The sequence below is a fragment of the Myxocyprinus asiaticus genome, chromosome 24 (genome assembly GCF_019703515.2).
Source record: "Myxocyprinus asiaticus isolate MX2 ecotype Aquarium Trade chromosome 24, UBuf_Myxa_2, whole genome shotgun sequence".
Lineage (NCBI taxonomy): Eukaryota > Metazoa > Chordata > Actinopteri > Cypriniformes > Catostomidae > Myxocyprinus > Myxocyprinus asiaticus.
Window position 1 is genome coordinate 42,154,770 of NC_059367.1, and position 14,631 is coordinate 42,169,400.

Genomic DNA, 14,631 nt, shown 5'->3' on the forward strand with positions numbered 1-14,631 from the left:
TTTTGAATTCAAAGTTGGAGACAAATAGTGAAATTACGTTCATATAAATACAATGACAATGACAGACACAAACTTGTATTGCATAATTACTTTTGTACTTTAATTTACTTTCACAGTACAACCACAAATCAGCAGTTACAACCTCTCAAATCTGCCACTGCAACTTCAAATCTTCCCGGCTTGACTTTTGCAACAACTTTTGCGAAAAACCTGTAGCAGAACTCACTTGTACACTTGTAAATCAAGATGTGAGAGAGCAGACTACTGGTGCCGGGCGGGGGCAGGGCCAATGAAGTCATGACCAGTCACAAGAGCTGAACGGCTGACGCCGGACCAATCAAAATGGATCATCTTAGAACGCGATGATGTCACGCAACAGCGCCAATGCAGTTGTCAGTAAAACAAGTCCAGGTGGCAAAGACTGGTTGATGCAGTGGTAGGATAAGTTAAATAATGTGATAATTAAATGTTTAAGAGTGAATTTCTCACGTAACAAATCAAAAGAGACAATTTGATCACGTTGATCTACACAGAATTTGGCACCGAAAGACCGCACGTAATATCTAAGGATGGCATTGAGAGAATTCTCTGAAGAAATGTTTCTGCAGGATGTTTGCATTCTGTAAAACGACAGAGGATGTGACAATCCAGCCAGCTGTCATATGCCACGAGTCATATTTTCATGAAAACATGAACTAGAGGTTAAATATCGGTTAGGTATCATATATATATATATATAAGAATGAATTAAGAAAATCTCAATTATCACCAGAGAACTGTTCCAACAGATAAAATACAGTGAATTATTGATAACACCAGAGACATGACAGCTGGCAAATCCTTAAACTGTCAAAGTGCAGCGTTATGTATGTTAAATATGACATTTTTTCATCTTCTGTATTATGTAAATGTTTTATTAAAATATTTAAACTAAACAAAGTCTGGTATCATGTTGCCTAAGTGCTTGGACGGAAACATGTTCAAATTTTTGTTTAAGTGTAAAATACAACTTGAGTGTTATTCTTTCCAAACAATTCTCCTCTTTTTCACATGAATGGGTAACTATATTAATCACGCTGGCTGACTATCTATAGAAGATCAAATCAGGCCTTTATTATTTCAGTTAGTTGTTACCTTATATTTCAACTTCGATGTTGGAACGGATATTGCCATTGTTGCAGATTTCCAAGCAAATGTTAAATCTAAAGAAGTCACACAGTACTGCTTAGATGAACTGCAACGCTACTGAAATTACTGTAAGAAACCCACTTGTGAAATAAAGATAATATTGTGCACAGTGAGCATTCTTGTTTGAAATAAGACTCTGTTCATATATTTATCTATTCAGAATAAATGTCTTTTACATGACAGTAATTCATTTCTTAGTTCTAGTTAAAGGTCTGTTTAAACTGTTTTATCTGTCCATGCTGATCAATCCTTATAATCAAGCACTAAGAAAGTACACCTTGATGCCTTCAGAATAAGATATACTGTATAATTTAGAACTTAGCCTGACCGTGATGACTTGCTTTTATCATGATTATTTGAGATTACCACGGTCACTTTCATTTAAGTCACATATTGACATCTAATAAGGGAATTAAGTGAATACTAAAAACACCTGAAAATGCACATTTCTATATCTTTAATTTAGGTGCAGCGGGAAAATAGATTAATTATAACTTACACTGAATTCTAGATAAAGTAGCCACCAAGTAAGTACTATGAGAGGTTTTAATTGGTCCGGCGTCAGCCGTTCAGCTCTTGTGATTGGTCATGACTTCATTGGCCCTGCCCCCGCCTGGCACCAGTAGTCTGCTCTCTCACATCTTGATTTACAAGTGCACAAGTGAGTTCTGCTACAGGTTTTCATAAAAGTCAAGCCGGCAAGATTTGAAGTTGCAGTGGCAGATTTGAGAGGTTGTAACTGCTGATTTGTGGTTGTACTGCGAAAATGAATTAAAGAAAAAAGTAAATATAGAATACAAGTTTGTGTCTGTCGTTGTATTTATATGAATGTAATTTTACACATTTGTGACTATTTGTCTGCAACTTTGAATTCAAAACACAGGTTTGGGATTATTGTCTGTGAGTGCAGACTGCAGCATTCAACAGATTTTTATTTTATATGTTTTCACATCAGGGCTGTGAGTGTAAATTTCAGCTTACAAGAAGAAAGATTTATTCTACAAGTTATTCATATCTACAAGCTCTCAAGTTTTGCAACAGATTTACCTTCATATTTTGCCTACCAAATTAATAAATAAAGCGACATTAAATATTGATTTGCTTTGAAATTATGTTATTATGTGAGAAGAAAGAAAACGCAGAATCTCTAGAAACAGCTTAATTCTACACTGTAAAAATAAAATTCTGTTAAATTTACAGAAAAAAAAAAACATATACTTGATATTAGCCTACTGAAACTGTAAAAATCTGGTTTTATTTTATAAGGTATTTGTTGTAACTACAGAAGAGCACATGATGACATGAGGTTCACCAATAGTTGCTCTTCCAGGAGCAATAACCAATAAACATGTAGAGACAGTGCTCAGTGTCACTCACACAAACACTAAACACCATCAGGGTAACACATGTGAAATTAAAATAATGTAATAAACATGAACTAAACTACATCAAATATAACACAGAACACCCCAATGTACATAACTGATATTAAAAATAAGAAACATAACAATTTCCTTAAAATATAATGAAATGTTATGGGTCATGCAGGGAATTGTGGGAATGTCCGATTACTGCTTTATACTGTAATTTTAACAATAATTTACTGTAAAAAGTAAATGTACTCTCTTGTTAAACATGTAATTTTTTTTTACCATTAATTATACAGGAAAATCCTACTTTTTACATCTAAAAAAAATAATTTTTACAACATTTTATTGTAAAAACTACTGTATTGTCTTTTAAAATATATTAAAAAATGTTACTGCATATTCTACAGTTAATACTCGTTAATCAATTAACGTTTTATTTCTGTAGCATTTTTACAGTCTTTTACTGTTAAAATTACAGACATTTTTTAGTGTATACCTCACTTGTGTCAGAGTTCTGTTGGTGTTTATTTCCCACTTATTGCAAGACTACTTGCCAAATAAATAAATAAATGGACATGAAACATTGATTTGAGATTAAATTACTTTATTAGCTTACTTGTAGAGATCACAGAGTGATGCAATAAATAGGTTTTTCGAGACTTGTAAAATAGTGGAAGAGTCAACTACTTAAATGGAGTTATTGTCCTTTTTGGAGCTTCATGGTCATCATGAGTAAATGATAACTGAATTGTCATTTTTTGGGTGAACTATTTATATAAAAGTTCCATTGATTTTGATATTGCAAGAGATAGGGTAGACTGAGTGCAATTGAAATACAGTAAAGTTGTAACACTGTGACTTAATCTCCCTTCTCATGCAAGTCTGAACTGTCATTATCAGTGTGCACATTCACATTAGCATCCTCTCTTTGTGTAGGAAATTTGAAGGATGTAGTCCAAATTTATGCTAAATTATTAGAGAAAATCTCTTTTGGGGGATAAATTAACATTTTGTTAATCCTCTTTCATTGTGAATAAATCATTATTCCTGTCTGATCATGAATGTAAACTTTGCTTGTAATTTTCTACTTAAATGTATTTTGGGACATGCTAGGAAACTGAGAGTTGTAACACTGTCACAACCATACCTGCAACGTTTCACATCACAAGCAAAAGCATAGCTGGAAACACATCAAAACGTTCAAAGACATCCATCTTAGTATGTTTACATACACCAAAAATAAAAAATAGCACAGATGTGCGAAAGAACACGCCCATGACACGTTTATGCTTAAAACAACAAGAGGCAGCAGCTAAATAAAAGAGAATTGGTTCTCCCTTTCAGAGTTGTAACTTGACACCGCATCTTGTAAAAGCGGCGAGATATAGTAAGCCACACAGGGCCTCTGCTCTCTTGACTTGAACTGCGCACCAGTGGGCGAGGCCAAGAGTGCGATGACACATGATGTGCGATGTGTAAATACAAATGAGCAATGTTTCGTGATGTCACAAACAAACAGATTTCAAAACGAGACATTTCAGCAGGGTGGCAACTATAAATGCTCTTTTTAGACTGGGGAGGAATTTTTGAGTTCTGAAATTTACAGTCTGGGTGATGTGGGCTATCAGGGTTAATTGCTCTGTGAAAGATCCAAGTTCGTGGGCAATGGAGGAGTCAGGAGACAGTGAAAAGTTGAGTATTTATTCACACACTTCAGATCCAAAAATAAAACAAAGAAACAGCTCTTAGTGGCCAACTCAAATAGGGCTCTCAATATAAACAGTCTCTGTTTTGCTGCTGGTCCTTCAGACACCACTGCTCTGAGCCACTCTCTCTCTCCATCTCTGACGCTCTGGCGAGCCTTATCAGGTCTCCCTCTGCCATCACTATAATGAGAGACAGGTGTTAGAGTAATTACAGCCAAGGTGGCGAGCCTTACTGCTTTCCCTCTCCCACAGACAGACACATGACCACGCCCCCCCATGCCACATACCCCCACCGCCAACTCAGGCCGGGGCAACCTCCACCCCTATTTCTGGAGAGAAAGTCAGCCATTACCATCTGTGCCCCCGGTCTGTGGATCACCTCAAATTTAAAGGGCTGAAGAGCCAGATACCAACAGGTGATCCACTTGTTAGTATCCTTCATGCGGTGGAGCCACTGCAGAGGAGCATGATCAGAACAGAGGGTGAAGGCCGGTAGTAGCGGAGGGTAAGAACAGCCCACTTAATCGCAAGACACTCCTTCTCAATGGTGCTGTACTTTGTCTCCCTGAAGGAGAGCTTGCGACTAATAAACAGCACTGGCTGTTCCTCCCCTCCCACCTCCTGCGAGAGCACTGCCCCCAGCCCCCTCGCAGATGCATCCATTTGTAAAATAAAGGGGAGAGAGAAGTCAGGTGCATATAACAGTGGACCCCCACAAAGTGCGGTCTTTACCTTAAGGAAAGCCTGTTGGCATGACTCTGTCCACTGGACCGGATCGGGAGCCCCCTTTTTAGTAAGGTCAGTCAGCGGGCTGGTGACATTAGAATAACTAGGCACAAACCTCTGGTAGTAGCCCGCCAGCCTCCAAAACTGCCTAACCTCATTTTTGGTCTTGGGTGTCGGGCAGGCTGCGATCGCTGTGGTTTTATGAACTTGTGGACACACCTGCCAATGACCCAAGTGGAACCCCAGATACCGAACTTCCACCCGCCCAATTGCACTCTTCTTCGGGTAGGCCATGAGTCCCGCCTGTCGCAGTGCTCTCAGGACAGCCCTCAGATGTGGCATATGCCGGCGCCAGTCATTACTATAAATGATAATATCGTCTAGATATGTGACGGCATATGCCGTATGCGGTCTGAGGATCTTTTCCATGAGGCGCTGAAACGTGGCCGGGGCCCTGAACAAACCAGACGGGAGCGTCATGAATTGGTGTAATCCGAACGGTGTGGAAAAAGCCATTTATTCTCGGGATATTAGAGTTAAAGGGATCTGCCAATAACCCTTTGTTAAGTACAGCATTGAGTAAAATTGAGCCGCGCCCAACCGATCGAGTAACTCGTCAATTTGCGGCATTGTATAAGTGTAAAATTTGGACACCGCATTCAATTTCTGGTAGTCAACACAGAACTGGACCGAGCCATCACTCTTCAGTACTAGAACTACCAGGCTGGCCCAATCGCTGTGTGACTCCTGTATTACGCCCATTTCAAACATTGCCTCTAATTCTTCCTGAATGATCTTTTTCTTGTGTTCAGGGCAGCTACGAACCACCATCCCCGGGGTGGTCTCGATATGGTGCTCTATAAGGTTTGTGAGACTGGGAAGGGGTGAAAACACGTCCACGAATTCCGCTTGCAACCGGGCAATGTCCGTAAGCTGCGACAGTGAGAGGTGGTCTCCACAAGGGACCGGGGTTAATGAATTTGGTTTGGGAGTAACCTCCGGCCCGAGCTCTGCCCTCTCCGGAACTACCGTCACCAAGTCTACAGGCACCGCCTCCCTCCATGGTTTGAGGAGGTTTAGGTGGTAGATTTGACGTGCCCCTCCCATATCTGTTCGCCTTACTTCATAATCGAGATCTCCAAATCGTTGTGTGACCTCAAAGGGTCCTTGCCAGTTGGCGAGTCATTTGGAGCACGTAGTGGGCAGCAATACAAGCACTTTATCTCCCTGTGGCTTAATTCCCATAGTCGAGTGCCCCGTCATACAATCAGCGTTGACGTTCTTGCACTTGGAGCAAATTCTCCTGTGTTACCTGCCCCAAAGTGTGGAGTTTTACTCTTAAGGTCAAGAATGTATTGAATATGATTTTTGCTATTCAAAGGTCCTTCCTCCCAAGCTTCCCGTATGACGTCGAGCATGCCACGCAGCCGACGCTCATACAGTAGCTCAAATGGGGAAAACCCTGTGGAGGCTAGCAGGACCTCTCATACTGCAAACAGCATGGGTTCAAGCCACTTATACCAATTCTTAGCGTCTTCGTGTATGAAATTACGAATCGTGTTATTCAAGGTCTTATTAAATAGTTCGACCAACCCGTCGGTTTGCGGGTGATCAACGCTGGTGCGAATCGATTTAATGCCTAATAATTTGTACAGTTTGCGTAGTGTACGTGACATGAATGTGAATGTGGATTCACCAAATGACACACCATTTGTGTATGTCGCCATGAATGCCCAGCCAAAAGAAACGGGCCATTATGTGGTTCAAAGTCTTTTCGTCACCTAAGTTGTTAATACAAATGCCTTGATTAAATAAAAATGACTGTGGTAAAGACAGCAGAAACCAAAAACATAAATATATATATATATATATATATATACAAACAAACCTGCTCTTTCCACCTGGTATGCTGAACCAATATTATCCTCATCCTCATCACCTGTTTGCAGGTCAGAGTGTTCCTCTGATCATCACAGTCCAGAAATAATAGCAGTGAATGCTACAATAAACAAGGCTTATTTTAGCAGCAAAAATACACTTTCAGCATATGTCAAAGTAAACTAGCATAACACTAACTGCTGTCTCATATACTACACCAACATGTATATAATTTGTATGGTGCATTAACATATGGAGTAAAAAAAGCTAATCGATCGCTGCACATTCGAGCGTGAAGTTAAATCGCTTTTTGTCCCTTTAGGAGCGTAAATGTAAATGCGCATCAATGCTTACCCAAGTTATTTTTTATTTATTTTATTTTATTTATTTATTTTATGCTGTTTTACTTCATAAATAATCCATTGTTTTGCCTGAGTCTAAACAAGTCTCTGGTCCAAACAGCACAAACATGGCATACATCCCATCCAACATTTTTACTTCATAAGGTATTTGTTAATCATCGTTGTAACTACAGAAGAGCACATGATGACATGAAGTTCATCAATAGTGGCTCTTCCAGGAGCAATGACCAATAAACATGTAGAGACAGTGCTCAGTGTCACTCACACAAACACTACACACCATCAGGGTAACACATGTGAAATTAAAATAATGTAATAAACATTCATTAAACTACATTAAATATAACACAGAATACCCCAATGTACATAACTGATATTAAAAATAAGAAGAAACATAACGATTCCCATAAAATATAATGAAATGTTATGGGTCACGCAGGGAATTGTGGGAACGCCCGATTATAGTTTTTTATTGTAATTTTAACAATAATTTACTGTAAAAAGTAAATATACTGTCTTGTTAAACATAATGTACATTTTTTTTTACCATTAATTATACAGGAAAATCATACTTTTTACATCTAAAAATTTTATTTTTACAGAATTTTATTGTAAAAACTACTGTATTGTCTTTTAAAATATATTACAATTTACTGTATATTTTACAGTTAATATTCGTTAATCAATTAACGTTTTATTTCTGTAGCATTTGTACAGTCTTTTACTGTTAAAATTACAGACATTTTTTACAGTGTAGTGACACGGTAAAAGAATAAAGTCTGAAAACACTCGTTCTCTCCATGTTTATTACTGTATTAAAATGATGTCCCCCAAAAAACAACAAATGTTGACGGAGTATCACGAACTTACAGCGAGAACTTACTTGAGGAAAAACAAAACGATAAATGTCCTTCGTCTGCCATCGTAGTACCGAGTTCTTGCCCACAAGTCACCATCCGATGCATCCTCCATTTCAAGGATTTTCTTTTTTTATTTATTTTTTTATTATTATTATTTTTCAAAAGCATACATAGTTACAAATTATAAGAGCAATAATTGGGGATACATTACAGATCTTTCCATTCTGCATATAAACATTAGTTGAAAACTAACAAAAAATGTCATACAAAGAATAAAAATGTATTTGTACAAATTACCTTTTCTATTAGTAGAGAGGTTTTCATTGATTTTCTATATCTGGATAACACGTTCAGTGAATGATAAAACATTCTCAGATCCATGTAAAATAATTTAAAAGAAGGTTTAATAGACATTACTCTAGCTTTATGCAAGTGAAACTTCCCAAAAATAATTATTAATTTTAAAGTGTCATCAATTATGGGAAAGCTAGTGTTACAATCCAAAAACAGAATCATGGAGTTATCAATTGCGATTATTTTATGAAACGCACCAAAATTTAACATACTGTAGCTACCTGGGTCCAAAAGACTGTAGAGTAATTATATGTGCAAAATAAATGTAGTTTCAGGTTCAAGATTACAAAAAGAACATTGTGGTGAAATGTCTCCTTTAAACTTAGTTAGAAAAGATAATAGGATAATATCTAAGCAACACTTTAAAGTGAATTTATTTTATCTTATTGGGCAGTGAAAATTTATTAGTCTTGGACCATATCTTGTCATTGGGAAGCATTGATAATTTTGTTTCCATTTCACAAGTGCGTTTGGGGGACAACTTCTGTCTTGTGTGAGACATTTTCTAATGTGAAAATTATTACATTTCTTATCCAAGATAGAGATACCTCCAATAGAACTAATATCTAGTTTTGGAACCTGTCCAACTAATGAGTTGTATTTAAAACGTGCTTTCACAAGATGAAGCAGTTTAGGAGAAATGCTTTTCACAAACAAATGGTATTCTCTAAATGAAGACAGAATTCCTGAGATAGAGATAAATTGCTCATAAGCATAAATCTCCCCGTTACAATTTTGTAAATCTGAAACAAAAATAATTCTCTTTTCAAACCAGTCTTTCTTAAATCTGGATTTGTTCTGAAATAACACATGTTGATTATTCCATAATATAGATGATTGTGGAGAAAAATTATTTTTAAAGGCTATTTTCCAAGCTTCCAGTGCTTGCTTATGAAAATAAGCTAGCTTAATGGGAAGTTTTCTACATTTGAAGTCACATGAAAGTAAAAAATGTTAGACCACCACACTTATTACCATTTCAAGGATACATCCGGGTAAATTCCTGCGTTCTCGGTACTTGCGTTCTTGAGGATAGGAATCGAACTTCGGCAGGGGATGATGATGTAGAGCGAGTCCACGAGAACATAAGAACACAAAAGAACGCACATTGAGATTCACCCTCCGACTCGAAATGCACCAATAACAGGGAAAAATAGGATCTTAGAACTAGTGATGTCTGATTTTGCCAACTCTTCTAATAAACCACTCCAAATAGTTTGCAAATTGGACTGAACGCTCCAGTGGCAGTTCTCGAGTCTTTTGGACATGTCCGACATGCTGAGAACTGATGAGCTGCTAATACTGTCTGTGAGCATGCGTGTGCTTGAATGTGTTTGAATGTGTATACCACAACACCGTGATGTTAAAATAATGTACTAGTGACGTCATTATGTGATGATGTAAAATAATTGCTGAATAGTTTTTTTTTTTTTTTTAAACGGTTCATTTAAACGAACCGTCCGAAAGAACCGGTTCGCAGAAAAGAATCTGACTTCTCATCACTAGCAGTGGTTTTCGGCTAGAGTTTATTTTTGCAGCGCTGCTCGTGCTCAATTAAATTGACAGTGCAGTGTTGATGGACAACATGGATGTAATTTCACACAAAAAAGTACAAATTGCACAGAATAAGCATATATTTGTAGTCTAGTGAGTGTTTTATATGAATTAAAAATTAAAAACACTGTAAGATGTAAAATTAAATAATTTAAATTATTTTAATTATATAGCTTAGGCAGAAGTATGGTTTTGTCATTTAAAACTACAGTTTGCTACAAGTTATAGGCTTAAACAAACTAAATAAAGGGTTAACAACCCATAGCGGATTGTACTGCCAAACCTAAACAAATACACGTGACAGCCCGTGCTATTCATATTGCTATTCAATGGCTGTATACACGTATTTCTGATTTAAAGCAAGTGATCAATCCAAATCGAGTAATCGTGTTCTGTGTTATGCAAAACATTCAAAGGCTCGTTGCCTTCCCCCTCCCCCTCAGGTGCAAAACTAGTTTCTTCACTGAATGATGTTTGTAAGGATCAGAGCTTATTGTGTTCGCTGCCACTAAATGGAATAAATATTCAAGACTACATTAGGTTACATCAGCATCATGTAAATAAGATTTCATGATGATCAAGTTTGTAATACTTATCAATCTCCCACTCCTGATAACCATTTTATAAGTTACGATCATTTATAAATGAAATACTCAATGTAGTTACATAGAAATCACTTTATTTTTCTGTTTAGAACAGCTGCTGTGATGCTGTAAAACGCTACCAGTGTGAAAGCCGTGGCTAGTCTGCAGCTGTAGTTACAATATAGTTGCGCTGTAGCTTCGCACACGCCTTGCTCAAGCTTGCAATGTGAAACAGGCATTAACATGGTAGCAAATGCTCCTTCTAGTGTTTTATTAACTTTTATTTAGTCAGAAAGCTTAGATAAGTAAGCAAGACAGACAGACATTTTACAGTGGGATAGATAGATTGATAGATGGCATGTCATTTCTGGTCAGTATTTACAAATGTTTCAACTGTACTCAGTCTACCCTACAGAACAACTGAGCGCATGTTCTAACTCCTTAAAATGAACAGGGGGTAGAAATTTGTCAAATGTCGCTCCTTGAAATTTACTGGTCTTTCCGTCTGTGTGTTGCTCCAGGTGCCCCCTACAAGAAGATACTCCCACGACGAAACCGACATGTGGACCACCGGTCAGATCTCGTCTTATCTGCATCGCTGGGGCTCCACAAAGGACATCATTGGCATCCCTCATTACAGCTCACCACACCACGAGAGATGGCGGAGCAGCCCGGTATCCTGCCACGAGGAGAGCCACGCTCACCGCAAACGGAGGCGATCCGAGGACATGCATTCGCTCAAGCAGATTCCACGTGTTGAGCGTTATGAGGACGATTTCGAGTGCTTCAGCCGTGACGAAGTGATTAATTTCATCGATGAGACGCCATTGGCTAGTCCAATGAGGAGCCCGTGCCGCACCTCTGTGATCTCTCTTGTCCCTCAGACGTTCAAGCAGCACAATGTCTTGCTGCCGCATTTCCCACTCACATACTTCGAGTGTGAGCCTCAAGTGTTGAGACGCTGCTCTGAGCACGGCAGGGGTTCCACACTAACGGAGCTCCCTCAGGATATATCAAGGAAGGTGAAGGGCTGTAGTGACAGCAGAAGTGCCGTGGGTGAGGACTCAAGCAGTAAGGGATGCCACGAGCATAGGCGCGATGCGAAGCACACATCAGAACTGGTTTCCATGGGCTGGTTTCCACGGACAAGGGATCAGGCCTCTTCAAGTGTTAGGACAGGACAGGTAGATGCACCTGCTTGGGTGAACCAGAAGCACCTTTCTAAAGGTGAAAGCAAAAGAAGCACAAATCGTTTTTTAAGCTTGCAATCTGTGTCGTCGGGCTATAACACTTTTCACTCCGAATCCATAGGATCCACAAACTGAGAAACAGTTTTTCGAATATTATAAAATAGTCCCCGATATGGTTATTAGTATTATAACTTTGACTAAATAGAATTTTTTTTTTAACCTAGGAACTGGACTCTTGGATCTTGAGATGTGGTTGATACAATATGACGTAGGCTAGACCTTAGTCAGAGTAGATGCCATATTTTATTTGATGCCAATCAAAGCAAGGCTGTGATTTGTAGAAGTACAATCCGTTCAATGGGTTGTATTGTTGTATCGTTTGAACAGCCAGTGAAACATTGAAAATACACCTTTCCAGAAACATTCGAGTAGACGTAAAACTCAGGAAAACATTGTTGTGAATTTATAGGCTACAACCCATTGAACGGACTATAGCACTTCTATTCCTCACAGCCTTGTTTTCAATCTTGTCAAACTGAATATGGCGTCTTCCCTGACTAAGGTCCATAAAGACATATTACATAATTACGTTGTGTTACTGATATAGTACTGTATTGCTTTCTTTGATATTGACATTTCAGTAAACGGTTTGATTTGTAGATTTCTGATTCATTTTATGTAATCTCAAAGACCAGCTTGGTTGTGGAAAGGTTCTGAACTTAAGCAGTAAGCTATATAGCGTTTGTTTACAGCACATAACCACTCACAGAGTGGCTTTTGTAGACACTTTTGCTGTGTTTTTGATGTTTCTGGTGGTGTAGCGTGTTTTTCACATTTTTTTGTTTTTTTGTTTTTTTTTACTAAACGAAAAAGATATTTTGTTATATTGTTTGAATTTGAAATTTTCATATTTTTGAAACACAGTGTTCTCTTTGTAGATCCAGACATTCTTGTCAAAAGTATTTAAAAAAAAAAAAAAAAAAAACTGCATTATTTCACCATTTTTTCTTTTTTTTTTTTTAAATCAGTTTGTGTTAAGTGCTCTGTGATGATTGAAAATGTGTATCTGATGCAATGTTATTCATGATACAGCCTATTTGTCTGGTATCCTGTAACTATATGAGAGTATGAGAAGCTACATCATTTACAAACACCTATAGCCTGCAGTCTACATGAACTTTTTACAAAAGAAGTGGCATATTCTTTTGTCATAAGGAGAAAAAGAGCTTTCAGTTGAAAACTGGTATAATCTGATTTGATTTCTAAATATATATAGACGTAACCATTGAATCAGAATCGGATATTTGGTGTATTATTTACTGTGTATGACCATGTCTTCTATGCTTATCCCAATACATTTTAGGTTGTCTAATTATTTGTTTTTGTTCATTAATGTAAAACATCTATCGCTTGCTGGCAGCATGCACTTTTGTACATTTCGTACAGCCAGATATTAGTGTTGAAATACCGGATGGTGCTTCATACCTAAGCAGCTTCACATTGGAAAAACCTATGGGGTAATCACATTTTTTTTTTTTCTCGCAAATATCTAGAATGATATGTAGCAGTAAAATCTAATATAAGGCATTTTGATACACAAATTTGAAATGGTCACCTTCATGGTGAATATGATCACCAGTGCAGTAGCTCGGTGAGTATTTTGAACAGTCTTGAATATTAATGCACCCAAACCTTTTTCGGTTTCACTGAAGCTTATGCTATACTGAAAAAATACGAATTTATTGAAGCTGTAAAACTACTTCTGAGCTAACGAGGTTGCAATGGATTGAGTGTTTTATTGTTTAATCGGAAATTCTCTTAATTGTTTATACCTTTTATTTATCTGCCTACGGAGCAGTTTGTCTGATTAGGTAACTGATGATTTGTTGCTCAAATAGTTTCTCTCTCACTCTGTCTGTCTCACTCTCTCTGGTTCTGACTCTGTCTTTTTACTCTCTGACATTAAAAACAGAAGATAATACAATGCAGGGCCCTGTTTCCCAAAAACTATTGATCTTAGTTGTTAAGAGCTTATTCTACAAGCAACTGTACGAACATTAGTTATATTCAGCACTTTCTCACGGAGAATTCGTCCAGATTCGTACGAGATGGCTTAATCATTGGGTGGTACGAATTCATATGACTTTTGAAACAGCGAATCATGTCACTTTCCCACGTCTCCTTCTAAAATGCCACAATTACTTTCTTCCGTCATATAAAACATACTCTTTATGCTTAAAATCATATTACAGGCTCTATGGTTAGGTTTAGATATGGGGTTTGGGCATAAATTAATTAGCATGTACACAATGTCTGACATGCTGAATTTTCACTTCCGCATTACACATCTGGGTATTTGCACATCTAGAATTCGTAGGAACACATACGATTTCATACGATTTAGCCAACTGGTTTCCCAAAGCTGCACTTAACAGGACACTACAAATGTCCATATTTGAGGTGCTGAAATATGAGAGTGTTGTGTTGCTGGTCAATGTAACTTCATTACATTTTTGCATTACTTTATAAATACATATTATTTACCATTCCAGGGAAATGATTACAAGTATTTTCTTAAATACTCAACCTTATTAACTACATAATTAAATGTAGTGGTAACACTTTACAATAAAGTTCCTTTTGTTAACATTAGTCAGTGGCGCCTGCAGCTGTACGGCTGTACGCACTGTATGTGCCATAAGCGCTCCGACTGACATAAGAAATATTTACTCTCGGAATATTTCACCAATCATGAAATGTGTCCAGTATTTCTGTTGGCTGTTTAAAAGAACCAACAATGCCCAATTTGCGAATGAATAATTCTTTTGAGTCGGTTCTTTTCAGTGAATTGGCCAAACG

At 37.6% G+C, this 14,631-nt stretch overlaps 1 protein-coding gene across 2 annotated transcripts in view; it reads left to right on the forward strand.

Annotated features, from left to right (window-relative positions):
- LOC127415179 (probable G-protein coupled receptor 153) overlaps positions 1-13,144 on the forward strand; it is a 121,846-nt gene extending 108,702 nt beyond the window's left edge. For both annotated transcript variants that reach the window (XM_051653802.1, XM_051653803.1), the window contains one exon: positions 11,104-13,144. In XM_051653802.1, coding sequence (XP_051509762.1) covers positions 11,104-11,907 — 804 coding nt within the window. In that variant the 3' untranslated portion in view covers positions 11,908-13,144. The remainder of the gene's footprint in view (positions 1-11,103) is intronic.
- The last annotated feature ends 1,487 nt before the right edge of the window (positions 13,145-14,631 follow it).